At 41.5% G+C, this 14,643-nt stretch overlaps 1 protein-coding gene across 1 annotated transcript in view; it reads right to left on the reverse strand.

The window, feature by feature from the left end:
• Window positions 1-3,223, reverse strand: part of TTK (TTK protein kinase) — a 37,520-nt gene extending 34,297 nt beyond the window's left edge. Inside the window, exons 1-3 of the mRNA XM_063125793.1 lie at window positions 3,082-3,223; window positions 1,380-1,605; window positions 797-903 (exon numbers count right to left, since the gene is read on the reverse strand). Of these exons, the coding sequence (XP_062981863.1) occupies window positions 797-903; window positions 1,380-1,605; window positions 3,082-3,223 (475 nt within the window). The remainder of the gene's footprint in view (window positions 1-796; window positions 904-1,379; window positions 1,606-3,081) is intronic.
• Window positions 3,224-14,643: the final 11,420 nt, after the last annotated feature.

Consider the following 14,643-nt stretch of genomic DNA (forward strand, 5'->3'; position numbering starts at 1 on the left):
CCATTTAACCTTCTGTTATCGAAGAGGAACAATGAAATACATTTGAGTTATAGATGTGGAAAAACATCTGTTTAAAAAAAATCAGATTTTCTTCTAACTGACCTGGAAGAAAAGAACTGCATTTCACCCATCGAGCTGAATATTACTTGCAGAGTAAGAATCTCTCTAGCATTTATATTAGGGAGGTATAACCTGCAGCACCATGGGGACACTACTCACTTTCCCCACAACCCAGCTAGTCATAGGAATTGCAGCCCCGGGGGGGGGGGGGGGGGGATTCGGTATTACTGTTAGTTGGGGTCACTGCTATATCTTCCAACCCCAGGAACTCTAGGTGCCAGAAGGATGTTTTCCTGCTCTGCTAGTGATGGAGAAACAGTGTTCCAGCTGGAGATCACTGAGGACTATAGGATGTAGGATAGATGAATGTGCGTGCGCATGGGGGAGAAGTGTGTGTTGTGTGTGGGAAGGCTATGTGCAGCCCCTGGCCCAACATCCCACAGGAGATATGCACTCAGGGCAAAAATGTTGTGTTCCACTGCTTTACAAAGGCAGGACAGGACAAACTAAGTTTTACAAATTTTCTGTGAAAATTTCAAACATCTTCTAAGCACAAGACATGTTGAGATTTCTGCCTGGTGGGCGAGAATTAGGGCCACAGAGCCTGATCAACACTTTGCTTTCTATCATACCCACACAACTCTTATTCCAGGGAAGTAAGGATGATCAGTAACAATTTTATAGTTAAAGACTGGCAAGCTGTGCTATATTTAATAGAGAACCTGTTCCTACAAACCTTGTGAAAGTTCAAATTGTGCAAAGGCTACATGGACAAAAGCAAATTTCTTGCAATTCAGTCTCGCAAGATGGAACTGATCACGTGCCTCTTCCGGTTCTTCAATGCTGAAAAGAAATAGATTTATGCAGCAAAAAGTGTCAGTTCTTTTAAAAACTAATGGCACAGCAGAAGCGAAAGAATTTAGCACAAAATTGTATCTCAGAAAGGAGGAGTATAGGCAACTGAAAAGGCTGTCATCTACTAACATTGCCTTTCTGACCTCTGACACCTCTCAAAATGCCTGTAAAAATCCTTAAATACAAAGGCATACCAAGAAAGCTACCTTCCAGACATGGTGCAGATACTTATAATGAAAACAACCAAAAATTTGCAATATAATCTAATTTCCGTCATGCACAAACAACTACAATACCAAAGAACAGTAATTTATCTATGAATAGATGCTGACTGGGCCCTCATTCTACAAAGATATCAAGAACCATATTGTGTGTTCTGTTAAGCCCATCAGAGGCATGCTGTTAAAGGGCAACAGCTATTAAATAATTATCTTTGAAAGTTTTTGCCAGATTTCAATACTTACGCTTTCAGTTCTGCAAATCTAACCAGAATGTGAGCGTAACTTTCATTCTGGCTGTATTTCTCTGCGGAAAGTGCTCCAACGGCTTGACTATAACGACCAATCAATCTATTCAGTAAGCTAGTATCGGTCTGAGGAGTGCCCTTTTTCTCCAATTTAAGTAAAAAGCTCAACCAATCTTCAGGATTATTTGTAGACATTATAATCTGATTAACAGTTCCAGAGTTATCTACAAAAATGAAGAGAAAAACAGAGAAAGATGCTGAAATTCTGTCCAACATTGGTGTAGGAGAAACTTCTTTTTACTAGCAATCTATTCTACCAACAACTACAAGTACAATTAGAAAAGCAATCCACATCTTAATGTTTCTATTGCTTGTAATATTATACAGAACCCCAAATGCAATTGCATTCCATTTACAAACATAAATTTACTGTTTACATGCCATGGCACATCTCACCAAGTAGCAGAACCTTAAAGTGGCTTCACAGTACTGGGTTGCAAGAAGGATTTTTGAAGTTAGCAAAACAAAAATTCTTTAGTTTTATACAAGCACCAAGCATGCTTGCATGTAAAATGTATCACTGGACATTGAGATGTAAATGTGTGCCTCAGCAGACACACTACAGTACAATCCCATGGGTTCAATGGAGTTTATTCCTAAGAAAATGGGCACACAGTTATAACCTAAATGAATCTCCCAAAGTGAAAGAAACTTGATAAATACACAGGCTAAAAATATGAGTGAAGAATCTGAAGTGCCATGAATTATAGAGGTATGCTGAACATTGTTAGCTAATTCTAACAAGATTTTCAGTCCAATACGTCTAAGAAGTTCAGTTGTTTCATGCATATGTTCTTTATAAAATACATATTTTATTGAAGATGCACCCTACCGAACTAATGAACCACTATATTTTCCTATGAAGCTTTCAGGGTCTAGAAATTGTCCATATAAGTCTCAATTAAAATAAAATATGATTAGACCAATTAATCTACTCCATTCTACAGGTGCTTTGATTTTAATGAGAACTATCTTGCCTGAGAGAACTTGCCCTGCCAACTGGGAATTCAGCATTTGGTGAGGGGGGTGGGGTTTACAAACTTTGTATGCAACGAGATCTGGAGGTTTCCTCAGTAAACGAAGATTGGCTCAACAGAGCAAGAGCTGAACAGATGATATTGATTTATTGCTTTCTGCATGCAGAAACCTCAATAGCAAAGTGAGATATGAAAAGCTCTCAGTCAGCCTACTCTAGAGCACAGCTCTGCCATAATGGCATACAGAGCTGGTGCTGAAAAGAGAGCCATAATCTGACAAAAGTAAAAACATTTTCTATCGTTTTTTCCTGTTCAGGAAAATGAAATTATTGACTAATATTTTATCTTTTAATGTTCATGAGTCAAGTGGAGCCAGAAAAGTCACAATGCAAGAGGGAATTCTTCCCTAGAAAAGGCAAAGGAAAATATAGAAAACAGTCTTACAAAAATGAAGGTAGATTTATTTTTTGTTTATGCAATTGAAGAAATTTAGCAAGAGAAAATATACTTTTCCCTTGAAATTTTAGTCAATCCAACATTTTATTTCAGAACATGCATAGTTAATAGAAAAGCACTTAAAATAAAAAACTGAACAGGAATTATTTGGATGAAGCAATTCTAAATATTTAGTTGGTCATTAAGTTGATTAAAAATATTACATACCTGTTGTATCAGCTGATACCTTAGCCAAGTTAAACTCATCTGTAATGTTGTCCTCATTTTTGTATTTGCTTTTTAGGTCTCTTACTCTACTCAGAATAGAAGCGACAACCAGTCCCGTTTCACTTAGATCTTCTTCCTGCATCACTACGAAAGAAAAAGTCAAAGTTAAAAGAGATCTGCAAAAATCATTTGTATCTAATGATTCTTTGAGAGAAAAGAAACATAGGCCCTGTTCAAACATAACTTGAGAAGGGTAATTAGGCTAACCACGATGAATGATGGCTATCACTAACTGTTGGATCCTGGAACGAATCTGGTTTTACTTTATTCCACTGTTTTAGAAGTGCCTGGTAGCATGAAGAAATATGAAGAAATCAGCAGAAATGTATTTTCTAAATGTCAAGGCCTCAGCTGGACGATTATTGAATTATTGGCTTGAGATGTTTTTCAATTAGTCAATTAGTGATTGCAATGACTGCTCTATATAAGTGCCTGTGTTTTGTATGTCCTTTCTCTCCATCTTTACCTCATCTGTAATGCTGCTGCTGTATAATATGATACCCTATTTCTTCAATTCTAAGACACACTTTTTCCCCCATATAAACATCTCTAAAAATGGGGTGCATCTTAGAATCGTGGGTGTGTCTTAAGGTTTTTTTTTCTGTTGGTGGTACTGAAATTAGTGTGCGTATTACAATCGATAGTGTCTTACAATCGAAGAAATACGGTATGTGAACGTTTGTGAGTATAACTTGCGATGCTGTAACTGAACTCCTATGCCAGTAAAAGGCTTTGTTTAACTAAGCAAAGAATCCTGAACCTCATTTGTGTCTTTGTGGTGTTCTACACTGAGAGACGCTTCTAACTCTGCTTGTCTCCGGAAAGAGAATTTAATTCCCAACAGGTTATGGGCCCAGAGCCCAGAGATTCTCTCAGAAAGGAGCAGTGAGACCAGTGGACAGAACCATGACTGACCATACCCTGGAGCAGCTAGTGGAGTCGTTGGGAAGGCAAGAGAAGGCTATTTCGCATAGACGTTTGTCTTGAAGGTCAGACGGCAGTCTGGAGGCTGGCGGAAGGAGAAGTTGTTGATTTTCAGGGCTCTGAGGAATCCACGGAGGATAACCGGTCAGACCCAAAGAATCAGACAAGAAAGGGGTTGAAGAACAACCAGTAATTATGGCACAGCCTAATTTTGGCAGTAATGTCCCAATGGAATTGCTCACAGACTCAAATTATCTTTCATGGTTGTTTAAGATTGAAATGTGCCTGAAGAAAGATGATTTGTGGGACGTGGTGGCTAATGAACCACCGGAAGATTTAAATGCAGCACAGCTCCGGGAGTGCGGTCGCTGTGCCGAAAGGGCAAAGGCACAAATTGTTTTGTGCATGAGAAATGACCAGTTGTCTAATATTAACCGTGAAGACACAGTGAATGTCATATGGACAAAACTCAGAGAAGTCTATGTCAGAGACACTGCTGGTTCTGGAATAAATTTAACTAGAAGAATGTATCACACTCACCTGAAAGAAGGGGGTGATGTCTCAAAGCATTTGCAAGAACTCTGTGTATGCTTTGAAAATTTGGCAGCCGCAGGTCTACCTTTGACGGAGGAAAATAAAGTATATATTGTGCTTTCTAGCTTGCCTCCTTCCTGGGATGTATTAGTTACGACACTTGAAGGAATGCTAGTGCGGGCTTTAATCCTAAACTTTCTCTCCGGAAGGCTGTTAGAGGAACAGCAAAAGAGATGTGTGAGAAAGGAAGCCGTAAGTTCAGACGGCAAGCCAAACACATTTGTAAAGTGGTCTGGAAATGAAGGGGTTGAGCCAGTAAAGCAGGAAGCCGAAAGCGCATATTCAACTTTGAAAAAAGTCAAGCCGCTTCACTGTTTTCGCTGTGGTCGCGTCAGGCATTTCAAAAGAGATTGCAGAGCCCAACTACAATCGGACCCGGCTGATGCCCATGGAAAGGAACGGCGCTGGAAAGCAAAGGCGGGAAAAGCCGAAGAAGCTCAGCTCGTCGCGGCTGGTGTCAGAACACAGGATTCCCGAGAGAAGAGTGGAAAAAGCGATCGGTGGCTGATTGATTCTGCCTGCAGTACATTTATTTGCAACCAACAAACGTTTTTCCAGAATTCCAGAGAGCCTACGCTGAGAAACGTTGCAATGGCTGATGGGAGCTCAGCACAAGTGATCGCAGAAGGAAGCTGTTTTCTACCTTTTTTGAAAGAAAGTTTTGATCCAATGTTATTTGTCCCAAGCTTAAGTTATTCCCTTCTAGGCGTTTCTACACTGACTGAAAAAGGATGGAGCAAAATGCTTTATTGAAAAGCAGGGGAAATTGCATGGGACTGCCTATATGGAAAATGGCTTGTTTTTCATGGACAACAAAATGGAAGAGGAGAAATCCGGGACAATTCCAACAGGTTGCATGACTAACAATTTACCTCCCCATGAGAATCATAGAATAGCAGAGTTGGAAGGGGCCTACAAGGCCATCGAGTCCAACCCCCTGCTCAATGCAGGATTGTATTCATCTTTTCCACAGGAGGCTCGGGCATGCAAATTTTAAGTCCTTAACTAAGACTTTGAATGTCACAGAAGGAGTAAAAGTCCAGAGCTGCAGCAAGTACCTAGATTGTGCAGTATGCAAACTCTCCAAGTTTCGTGTGGCTAACATTCCACGTGTAAGAGAATGGAGAGATAAAGAGAGCCTGGGATTGATCCACATGGACTTAGCTGGTTCGTTTCCAGAAAGCATTGGAAAGGCAAAATATGCTTTAATTCTCCTGGATGACAAAACCAGATATTCATGGGTTTACATGTTAAAAACCACAGCTGATTGTTTGGACACTGTGAAAAATTGGGTTACTTGGATAGAAAGGTTTTTCCAGAAACAGGTCCAGAAATTTCAGACGGATCGTGGAGGAGAGTTTCAGAGCTTGGAATTTAAGCGTTACTGTACAAAAACAGGGATTACGCATAAATTAATTGATCCCAAGAGTCCGTGGCAAAACGGATCGGTTGAGCACTGGATTGGCATATTAAAATCCAAAATGGAATGCCTAATGCAGGACACAAAAGCCGAGCAACAGCTGTGGGGGGAAGCGTTTGCCACAGCAAATTACTTGTGTAACAGGACATGGTCAAGCGACTTTAATAACACCCCTTTTTCCTTACTGTATGGTAGAAGCTCTAATCTCAAGCATTTGAGGACTTGGGGTAGTTATGCAATTGTTAACATTCCTTTGTCCCAGAGAGAAGGCAAGGGGGGCCGAAAGGTGTCAGACTGCATTTTGTGGGCTATCAAAATGGCAGTTGGCGATTTTTGATGCAGAATGGAAAAATTCTAGTTTCAAAATCAGCTCAATTCGAGGAACAAAACTCGGCAGAAATCCACACTAACCCAGAAGTTCTAATTGAGCTAAGTAGCAGGCCAGCAGAAGCTCCAGTACTGCAGGAGTTAACTGAGCCTGAAGCAGAAACAGCTCAAAAGGGGGAGGAAGTTTTTGTGCCATGCTGTTCACAGCGGGTGAACAAAGGAATTCCTCCTGAGCGGTTTCCAAAGTCTTCAATGTAAGCGAACCTGAGTCTTATGCAGATATCCAGATGTTAGGTCCTTTAGAAAAACAGAATTGGTGCTTAGCTATGGAAAGTGAAATGCAGAGTTTGAAAGACAATGATGTGTTTCAAGAAACTGATTTACCCACAGGACAAAAGGCCGTGTCTTGTTGCTGGGTCTTTAAGCAAAAGCGGCTAGAGCCTGGCGGAGAAAAGTTCAAAGCAAAGCTTGTGGCAAGGGGCTTTAACCAAATTAAGGATGTTGATTACAATCAGACCTTTGCATCCACATGTAAGGCTGAGACATTAAGGTTGCTTTTAACAATTTCTGCAAAGGAAAAATTAATAGTCAAACAATATGATTTCCAAACCGCCTACCTGAATGCTCCCCTCAGCGAATCTATTTACATGAGAAAGCCAGAAGGTTATGAATCAAAAACAAACAAGGTCTGGTTTCTTAAGAAGGCAAACTATGAACTTAAGCAGAGTGCCAGGTTTGAATTCCATTTTGAATTCTACCTTGGTTAATGAAATGGGATTTGTCAGGAGCCTGGCAGATCCTTGTCTGTATACAAAGGGAAGTGGAAAGAGTTATAAAGCCATTATTATTTATGTTGATTTTTTTATTGCATGTACTAACAATGAAGAGGTCCAGAAAGTTGCAAATCAACTTGGAAGTAGGTACAGTTTAAAAGCTTTAGGTCAAGTGAAAAATTATGTAGGTGTAGAGGTAAAAGTAGCAGAAGACTGAAGCTTTTTTGCTTAGCCAGAAGCAGAAGATTTTGAACTTGCTAGAGGCAAGTGGGATGCAAGATTGCAAAGGAGTCAAAAGCCCTTTGGAAATGGACGTTCGCAAGAATCTGCAAGGAGAAAGTTTTAGTGATCCAAGTCTGTACCATTCAGTGGTGGGCACTTTACTTTACTTGGTATCTTGGTCCAGGCCAGATCTTACTGCTGCAGTTGTCATTTTGAGCAGGTTCGTTGCTAAGCTGACAGTCCCAGCTTGGCAAGCAACAAAAAGGGTGTTAAGGTATCTGAAAGGAACCTTAAATTTCTGTCTAAAGGATAAAAAGGATTATGGACTATGTTGACTCAGAATAAAAGGTTTCTGGACTATGTTGACTCAGACTGGGCAGGCTGCCTGGAAGACCGAAAATCAACATCAGGGATTGTGTTAATGTTTGAAAAAGTATTAATCTCCTGGAAATCCAGAAAACAGGCTTACGGGTCCATTTCTTCCAGCGAGGCAGAATATGGAGCGTTGTCTGAATTATGTGGAGAAATCACATGGTTAGTGCAGTTACTGAAGGATTTCAAAAGCCAGTTTGAAATGCCAATTACTGTCTTTTGTGATTCTCAATCTTGTATAGCTTTAGCAAATGCAGACATGTTCAAGTCCAGGTCTAAACATATTGCAATTAAATATGAGAATGTCAAGGAACACATAAATAATAAAACTCTAAGGCTTGTTTATTGTGAGTCAAAGGAAAACATTGCTGACCTGTTCACAAAGCCGTTAGGGGTTACAAGACACAGAGAGATTTGTGAAATGTTAGGTTTCAGGCAGGAGCAAATGTAAATAACTGTACAAATGTTTTTGTATAAAACAGTTCCTTAAAGTTAAAGAAGGGGTGTGAATCTGGAATGAATCTGGTTTTACTTTATTCCACTGTTTTAGAAGTGCCTGGTGGCATGAAGAAATATGAAGAAATCAGCAGAAATGTATTTTCTAAATGTCAAGGCCTCAGCTGGACGATTATTGAATTATTGGCTTGAGATGTTTTTCAATTAGTCAATTAGTGATTGCAATGACTGTACAGTTTTGCCCTATATAAGTGCCTGTGTTTTATGTGTCCTTTCTCTCCATCTTTACCTCATTTGCAATGCTGCTGCTGCTGCTGTATAATATGATATGTGAACGTTTGTGAGTATAACTTGTGATGCTGTAACTGAACTCCTATGCCAGTAAAAGGCTTTGTTTAACTAAGCAAAGAATCCTGAACCTCATTTGTGTCTTTGCTGTGTTCTACGCTGAGAGACGCTTCTAACTCTGCTTGTCTCTGGAAAGAGAATTTAACTCCCAACACTAACCACTCTGCCTAACCACCCACACCCTAACCACCCTTTTCCTTGCACTGCTGTAGGATGCGGGAGTAGCCACTCTTCTGTAACTACTTGGAGAATCATTGGAAGAGGTTTTCGTGCCTCTTGGCCATTGGCAGAGTAGGCAGGTATGCTTTTGCTTTACATGGTGTCTGCAGGTTTTTGTGCCTGGGAGCGCGGAGCACTCCAAAGCCGCTGTGCTGATAATAGCGGCATGGTTTGAAAACATATTTGTTCCCTGCTAAGGATGTTGTGCGCGTCTGATATGGGGATGGACTCCCTCCGCCCATTCGGCCTGATGTCCATGAACCCTCACTGCATCACATGAGCTGCTGGACAACTTGGCAAGCAGCTGGGGAGCGCTGCATGGCCATCCATCCCCTTAGCAAGCCGCCATTATGCATAAAAATGGTGACTCACTTATGGAAATGGCGATTTTATGGCTAACATTTTGTTTTACACAAGACTATTCAGGCTTCTATTGGCAGCACTAACAGCAGCTCTACGGCAGTACTCGGTTACCCACGGAATCCTGACAGACAACACACTAAGCCATGACTAGGGCCGCTAACCTTTTTGCAGCGCGTGGTTAGTGAGGGTAGTTAAACTGTGGTTATGTAGCCACCATGGTTAGGAAAGCACCCTTACACATGACATGCTAAGCCATCGTGGTTGGCTCAAAAAGCTTAACGATCATGGTTTACCATGTTGTTTGAAGAGGGCCACTGATTCCTTTATTATCAATATTTTGCTTCAGTTGTAAAGCGCAAAGACATCTTAGGGTGCGATCCTATGCATGTTTACAAACATCCTACAACACCCAGCATTCCCAAGCTGAGATTTGTCAGACTTTTCTCTATCTAAACATGAATAGGATTACACTCTTAAGATAATTTTAGCAAAACTGATAAATTTGTTTCTTCTAGGCATAGATAATGATGGCACCTATCCTAATTGCACACATTGAAACAAACTTAAATGAAATCAATAGGACTTATATTTACTTTAAAGTATTAATTTTCACATTAAAACAAAAAATATGAAATATTTTAACAAAGAAAAACAGAAATTTGCTCTTTTCCTAGCTTTTTTAAAAAAGTAAAATTATAATCCAATACTTTGTATGTTCCCACAAATCCAGTCAAGCAACTTTTCTGAGGATGTGACACAATCATATATACATGTATGTGCCAGTCTGCTGGCAAAACAGTAAATTAACAAACTACTTATGACATACTGAGATGGCATCAAAAATTGCAACATCTACGTTCTGTTGAAACAGTGTAAGGTGAACCTAGAGAGTTGCCACATTTGTTTCTTCCAAATTCACCCCTCAATCCACGCTCATTCGTACCTCTGAAGTGAAGTCAAAGATTATAAAAAGAGTATGTCTTCATGTCTAGATGTGGAGCAGTATATTAATGATGTGAATAAATAAATAAATAAATGTTGAAGACATGGAACTCTTCAAAACTGCATTTACATTCATTAATTTTAGCTATATTTGGCTCGACACTTTCAATTCTACTCATGAACCTCAATATCTATCCCAACAAAAATATAATTATACACACCATTATATTCTTAAACATTTTTTTCTATAGATTGTAAATTAAACACTGAAGTGTGCACACTTTGATGCCTCTTTGCACCAGCATAAATAACTGAAGGGGCTATACAGATATGGTAATGTATGGGAGAACGTTTCCCAGAAAAACTGTTTCAATTTGGATATCTTGAAAACATTATTCTGTGATCTAATCTAAGATTCTAATAACGTAATTTATTCTAATAACATAATCAACAAACCAGAAATAAAAGCACTCAAAACATATTTACAAAACAAAATATAGCAACATAAATAACATTGTCTCAAACAGAACTGCACAAAAAACAGAAACAACCATTAAAAATCAGTCAGTAGTTGCTTCTTTGTTCTCATTGCCACTGACAAATTTGGTCACAACTAATGAAACTGACAGACATTTAGCATAAAACTGGGCTGATCTGCCTGGTAAAGGAGACAATAAAGGAACAATCATTTTCTGCCTAGCTCCAATGTAGAAATGATAAAACAAGAGAACATCTTCCACCAATTCTACCTCCTGGTCATTACTTCTACAAACCCTCAAGGGCAGGGGGGCAATCATATCATCTTCAAAGCATCTGAGAAGGCAAGCACATTAAACCCAGCCAAAATGAGAGCCCTATGATATTTAGCTACATGCAAATCATTCAAATACACAGCTGACTGAAGAAAATTGTCAGAAAAAATACCTGAAGAACGAAGGAAGCAAGTTGCACCATGAGCAAATAGAAAGATCTTGAAATGAAGTATCCCAAAGACTTTGCTTTATTAGAGCTATCACATAATCAAATTAATCCTGCTTTAAGAATAAAAAAGAGGATTACACCTGATGCTACAAACTCTTTGAGCCACACACTTCATCCAAACACTAATTATCCATTAGCAGCTATCATCAAAGAGATAGATTGCAGCCCCAAGCACCACTGCCCTCTCAAAGATGTAGATCAATTAGGGTTCTGCATTAGCTTTCAAAAAAGCTAGTTTCTCACAGCTTTAAAACTCCTGAAGCTTCAATTGGTTAAGAGTGTGGTGGCAGTTGATCTACACTGGCTCCAAAATTTTCTGGTAGAATTCAAACCACTGTTTTTTACTTTTAAAACTCTCAACAGCATGACTATGGGGTATTCCAGGGAAAGCCTTCTTCCAAATGAACTCTCTCATCAGACAGGACCCAGTTCCAAGCGCTAGCATTGTCTGTTCAGCTGGTTGACACAAGAGGCAGAGCTTTCTTAATGACGGCATCCTACATAACGTTGCCAGAGCATCTGGTCCACACATCTCCATTTTGTCTGTTTGCAGCTGGCAAGGACCAGCAGCTCATGGCAACAGGGCACAACTGCCTGGACCACTCTCAACTGAAATGGATAAGAGAATAATTCCAGTAGCACCCAAATGCCCTAAGACACCCTAATACAATGAGAACAAGACCCTGTGATCCATTAATTGCCAATACCAAGTGCCCTGAGGACTGTTGTGACCATTCCACCTACTACTAGTTCACACATCATATCTATAACCTACTTTAAAAAAAGAAAAAAGCTTTGACATCTGTCCTTTTTTATGGTGGGGTGTGTGTGTGTTCAGTAAACACCCTGGTCTTTTGCTCTCTTAAAGTAAAATTGCCTTCAGAACCCTACTTTTAATGGGCTTTTTTCACTTAGGCGGGGGGGGGGGGGCATTTTCAGGAAACACCCTGATCTTTTGTTCTCTTAAATTGCAATTGCCTTCAGAAAAGACAGGTTGCTTACCTGTAACTGTAGTTCTTCGAGTGGTCATCTGTGCAGTCACACATATGGGCTCTGCGCCTGCGCAGAGCTAGTTCTGGAGACTTCACAAGCTGAGAACTTTCTGGCGGGAACCCCTCCCCCACCGTCCACTGAGCATGCTCAGGGGTTCCCGCCTAATCCCCTCAGTTCCTGAAACCGCCTAAACAGTCTCACTGAGGAGAACCACCAGGTGATCAAAAATAATGACACCATAGTGGGGATGGTGGGAGGGTTGTGTGACTGCACAGATGACCACTCGAAGAACTACAGTTACAGGTAAGCAACCTGTCTTTCTTCTTCGTGGTCTCTGTGCATCACACATATGGGCGATTAACAAGCTGACTTACCGGAGGTGGGTGGTGTCAGGTCATAGATGAATGTCACAGAATTGCCGATAAGACGGCACGCCCAAAGGCGCAGTCTCTACGCGATCTGACATCCAGACGGTAGTGGCTGGCAAAAGTCAGTGGGGTTGACCAGGTAGCCGCTTTACAGAGGTCTGGTAGAGCGATCCCCTTTTCAAAGGCTGTAGAGGTGGCCATTCCTCTCGTGGAGTGGGAACACACCTTACCCTCCAACGGGAGACCAGCGAGTTCATAGGCTAGCTTAATAGTCTGAACCACCCAAGCAGATATTCTCTGAGGAGATGCCTGAAGTCCCCTTTGCTTGCCCCCATAACAAACAAAGAGTCTTTGGGATCTCCGGAGGGTGGCAGTTCTAGACTGGTAAAAGACAAGGGCCCGTCTTACGTCCAGAGTATGAAGAGCAGACTCAATAGGGGACGTCGGCGAAGGAAAGAAACTTGGGAGCGTAATGTCCTGCCCAAGATGAAAGGAAGACACAACTTTTGGCAGAAAAGCTAGGTCCGGTCTAAGGACCACCTTGTCAGCGTGGAACATCGTGTATGGTGAGTCTATGCAAAGTGCTGCTAGTTCGGATGCACGCCTAGCAGATGTGACTGCAACAAGGAATGTCACCTTAAATGTTAGTAGCCGCAAGTCCGTCCTTGCTAAAGGTTCAAAGGGCTTGGCAGATAGTGCCTTGAGCACCACCGAGAGGCTCCATTGAGGGACAAAGGAACGAACTGGTGGGATGGTGTTTTTCATGCCCTTCATGAACCGCTTTGTCAAAGGGTGTGTGAAGACCGAACAGCCCTGAATCCAATGGTGTGAAGCAGAGATTGCTGCTAAATAAACTCTAAGTGACAAGAACTTAAGTCCTTATTTAAAGTTAAGTTTAAGTCCTTATTTAAACTTATTTAAACTTAAGTTTAAATAAAGAAAAAAGAAAGGAAAGTACTGTTGCTATTGGTGCTGAAAACGGGTTCTCGTTTCTACTGAGGACAAAGACAGAAAATGCTGTCCATTTTTTTGCGTATGACCTTCTAGTAGCTGGTTTCCTAGCTGCTAGGATAATGTTCCATATGTCAGTAGGCAGCGGTTGGTTGTCTAATGTTGCCTTATCCTCCAAGCTGTTAGGTTTAGGGACTGGACATACGGATGGAAGATGAGTCCCTTCCCCTTGGATATGAGGTTGTGGCATTGGGGTAGTCTGATAAACGCTGAGGACAGTTTGAGTAGCGGAGTGAACCACGGCTGCCTTGGCCACCAAGGCGCTACTAAGATGGTGTTGGCGTTGTCGCTGCGCAGCTTTATAATAACTCTTGAGAGGAGTGGTATTGGGGGAAACAGGTACAGGAGCTGTCCTGTCCACGTCCTCTCGAAAGCGTCTCCCAGAGATGCTGCCCCGTAGCCCGCCCACTTGCAGTACTGGCTGCAGATGGCGTTCTCTGGTGACGCGAATAAATCTATTACAGGCTGTCCCCATGCCTGAAAGATCAAGTCCAGAACAGTGTCTTTCATCCGCCACTCGTGTGTATCCACAAAAGTGCGGCTGAGGTCGTCTGCCAGGATATTGTCCTGGCCTGCGATATGAATGGCAGACAAAGTCATGTCGTGGGCAATTGCCCAATGCCAAATGTCCAGAGTGAGGGAGATCAGGTCCATAGACCTCGTCCCACCTTGCTTGTTTATATGCCAGACAGCAGCCATATTGTCTATATGGATCTGGATTACATGAGCCGATAAGGTCTGCTGAGAGGCATACAGAGCTTTTTGGATAGCCATCAACTCCAAGACGTTGATGCGTCTTTCCCTGTCGATGGAGTTCCAGCGCTCCTGGATGGTTAGATCCCTGCAGTGGGCTCCCCAGCCCAATAGGGATGCGTCTGTCATTAGATGTTGTGATGGTATTGGGGGTTTGAAGTCCAAGCCTTCCGTGATATTGGGCAAGTTCATCCACCAAAGGAGCGTGTCCTTTATTTTGGCAGGGAGCGACAATTTCACTTGGTGAGCGTCCAATGTATTGTCGTACTCCCGCAGAAGCCACAATTGTAGAGGTCTCATGTGCAGACGCGCCCAAGGGACGATGTTGACAGTCGCTGCCATGAAACCCAATAACCTTTGCACCTGGAAGGCAGAGGTGATTTTAGAGCGGAAGAGCTTAATTGCAAGTTTAATTAACGTATTAGCTCTATCCTCT

Source organism: Elgaria multicarinata, chromosome 4 (assembly GCF_023053635.1).
Source record: "Elgaria multicarinata webbii isolate HBS135686 ecotype San Diego chromosome 4, rElgMul1.1.pri, whole genome shotgun sequence".
Taxonomy (NCBI): Eukaryota; Metazoa; Chordata; class Lepidosauria; order Squamata; family Anguidae; genus Elgaria; species Elgaria multicarinata.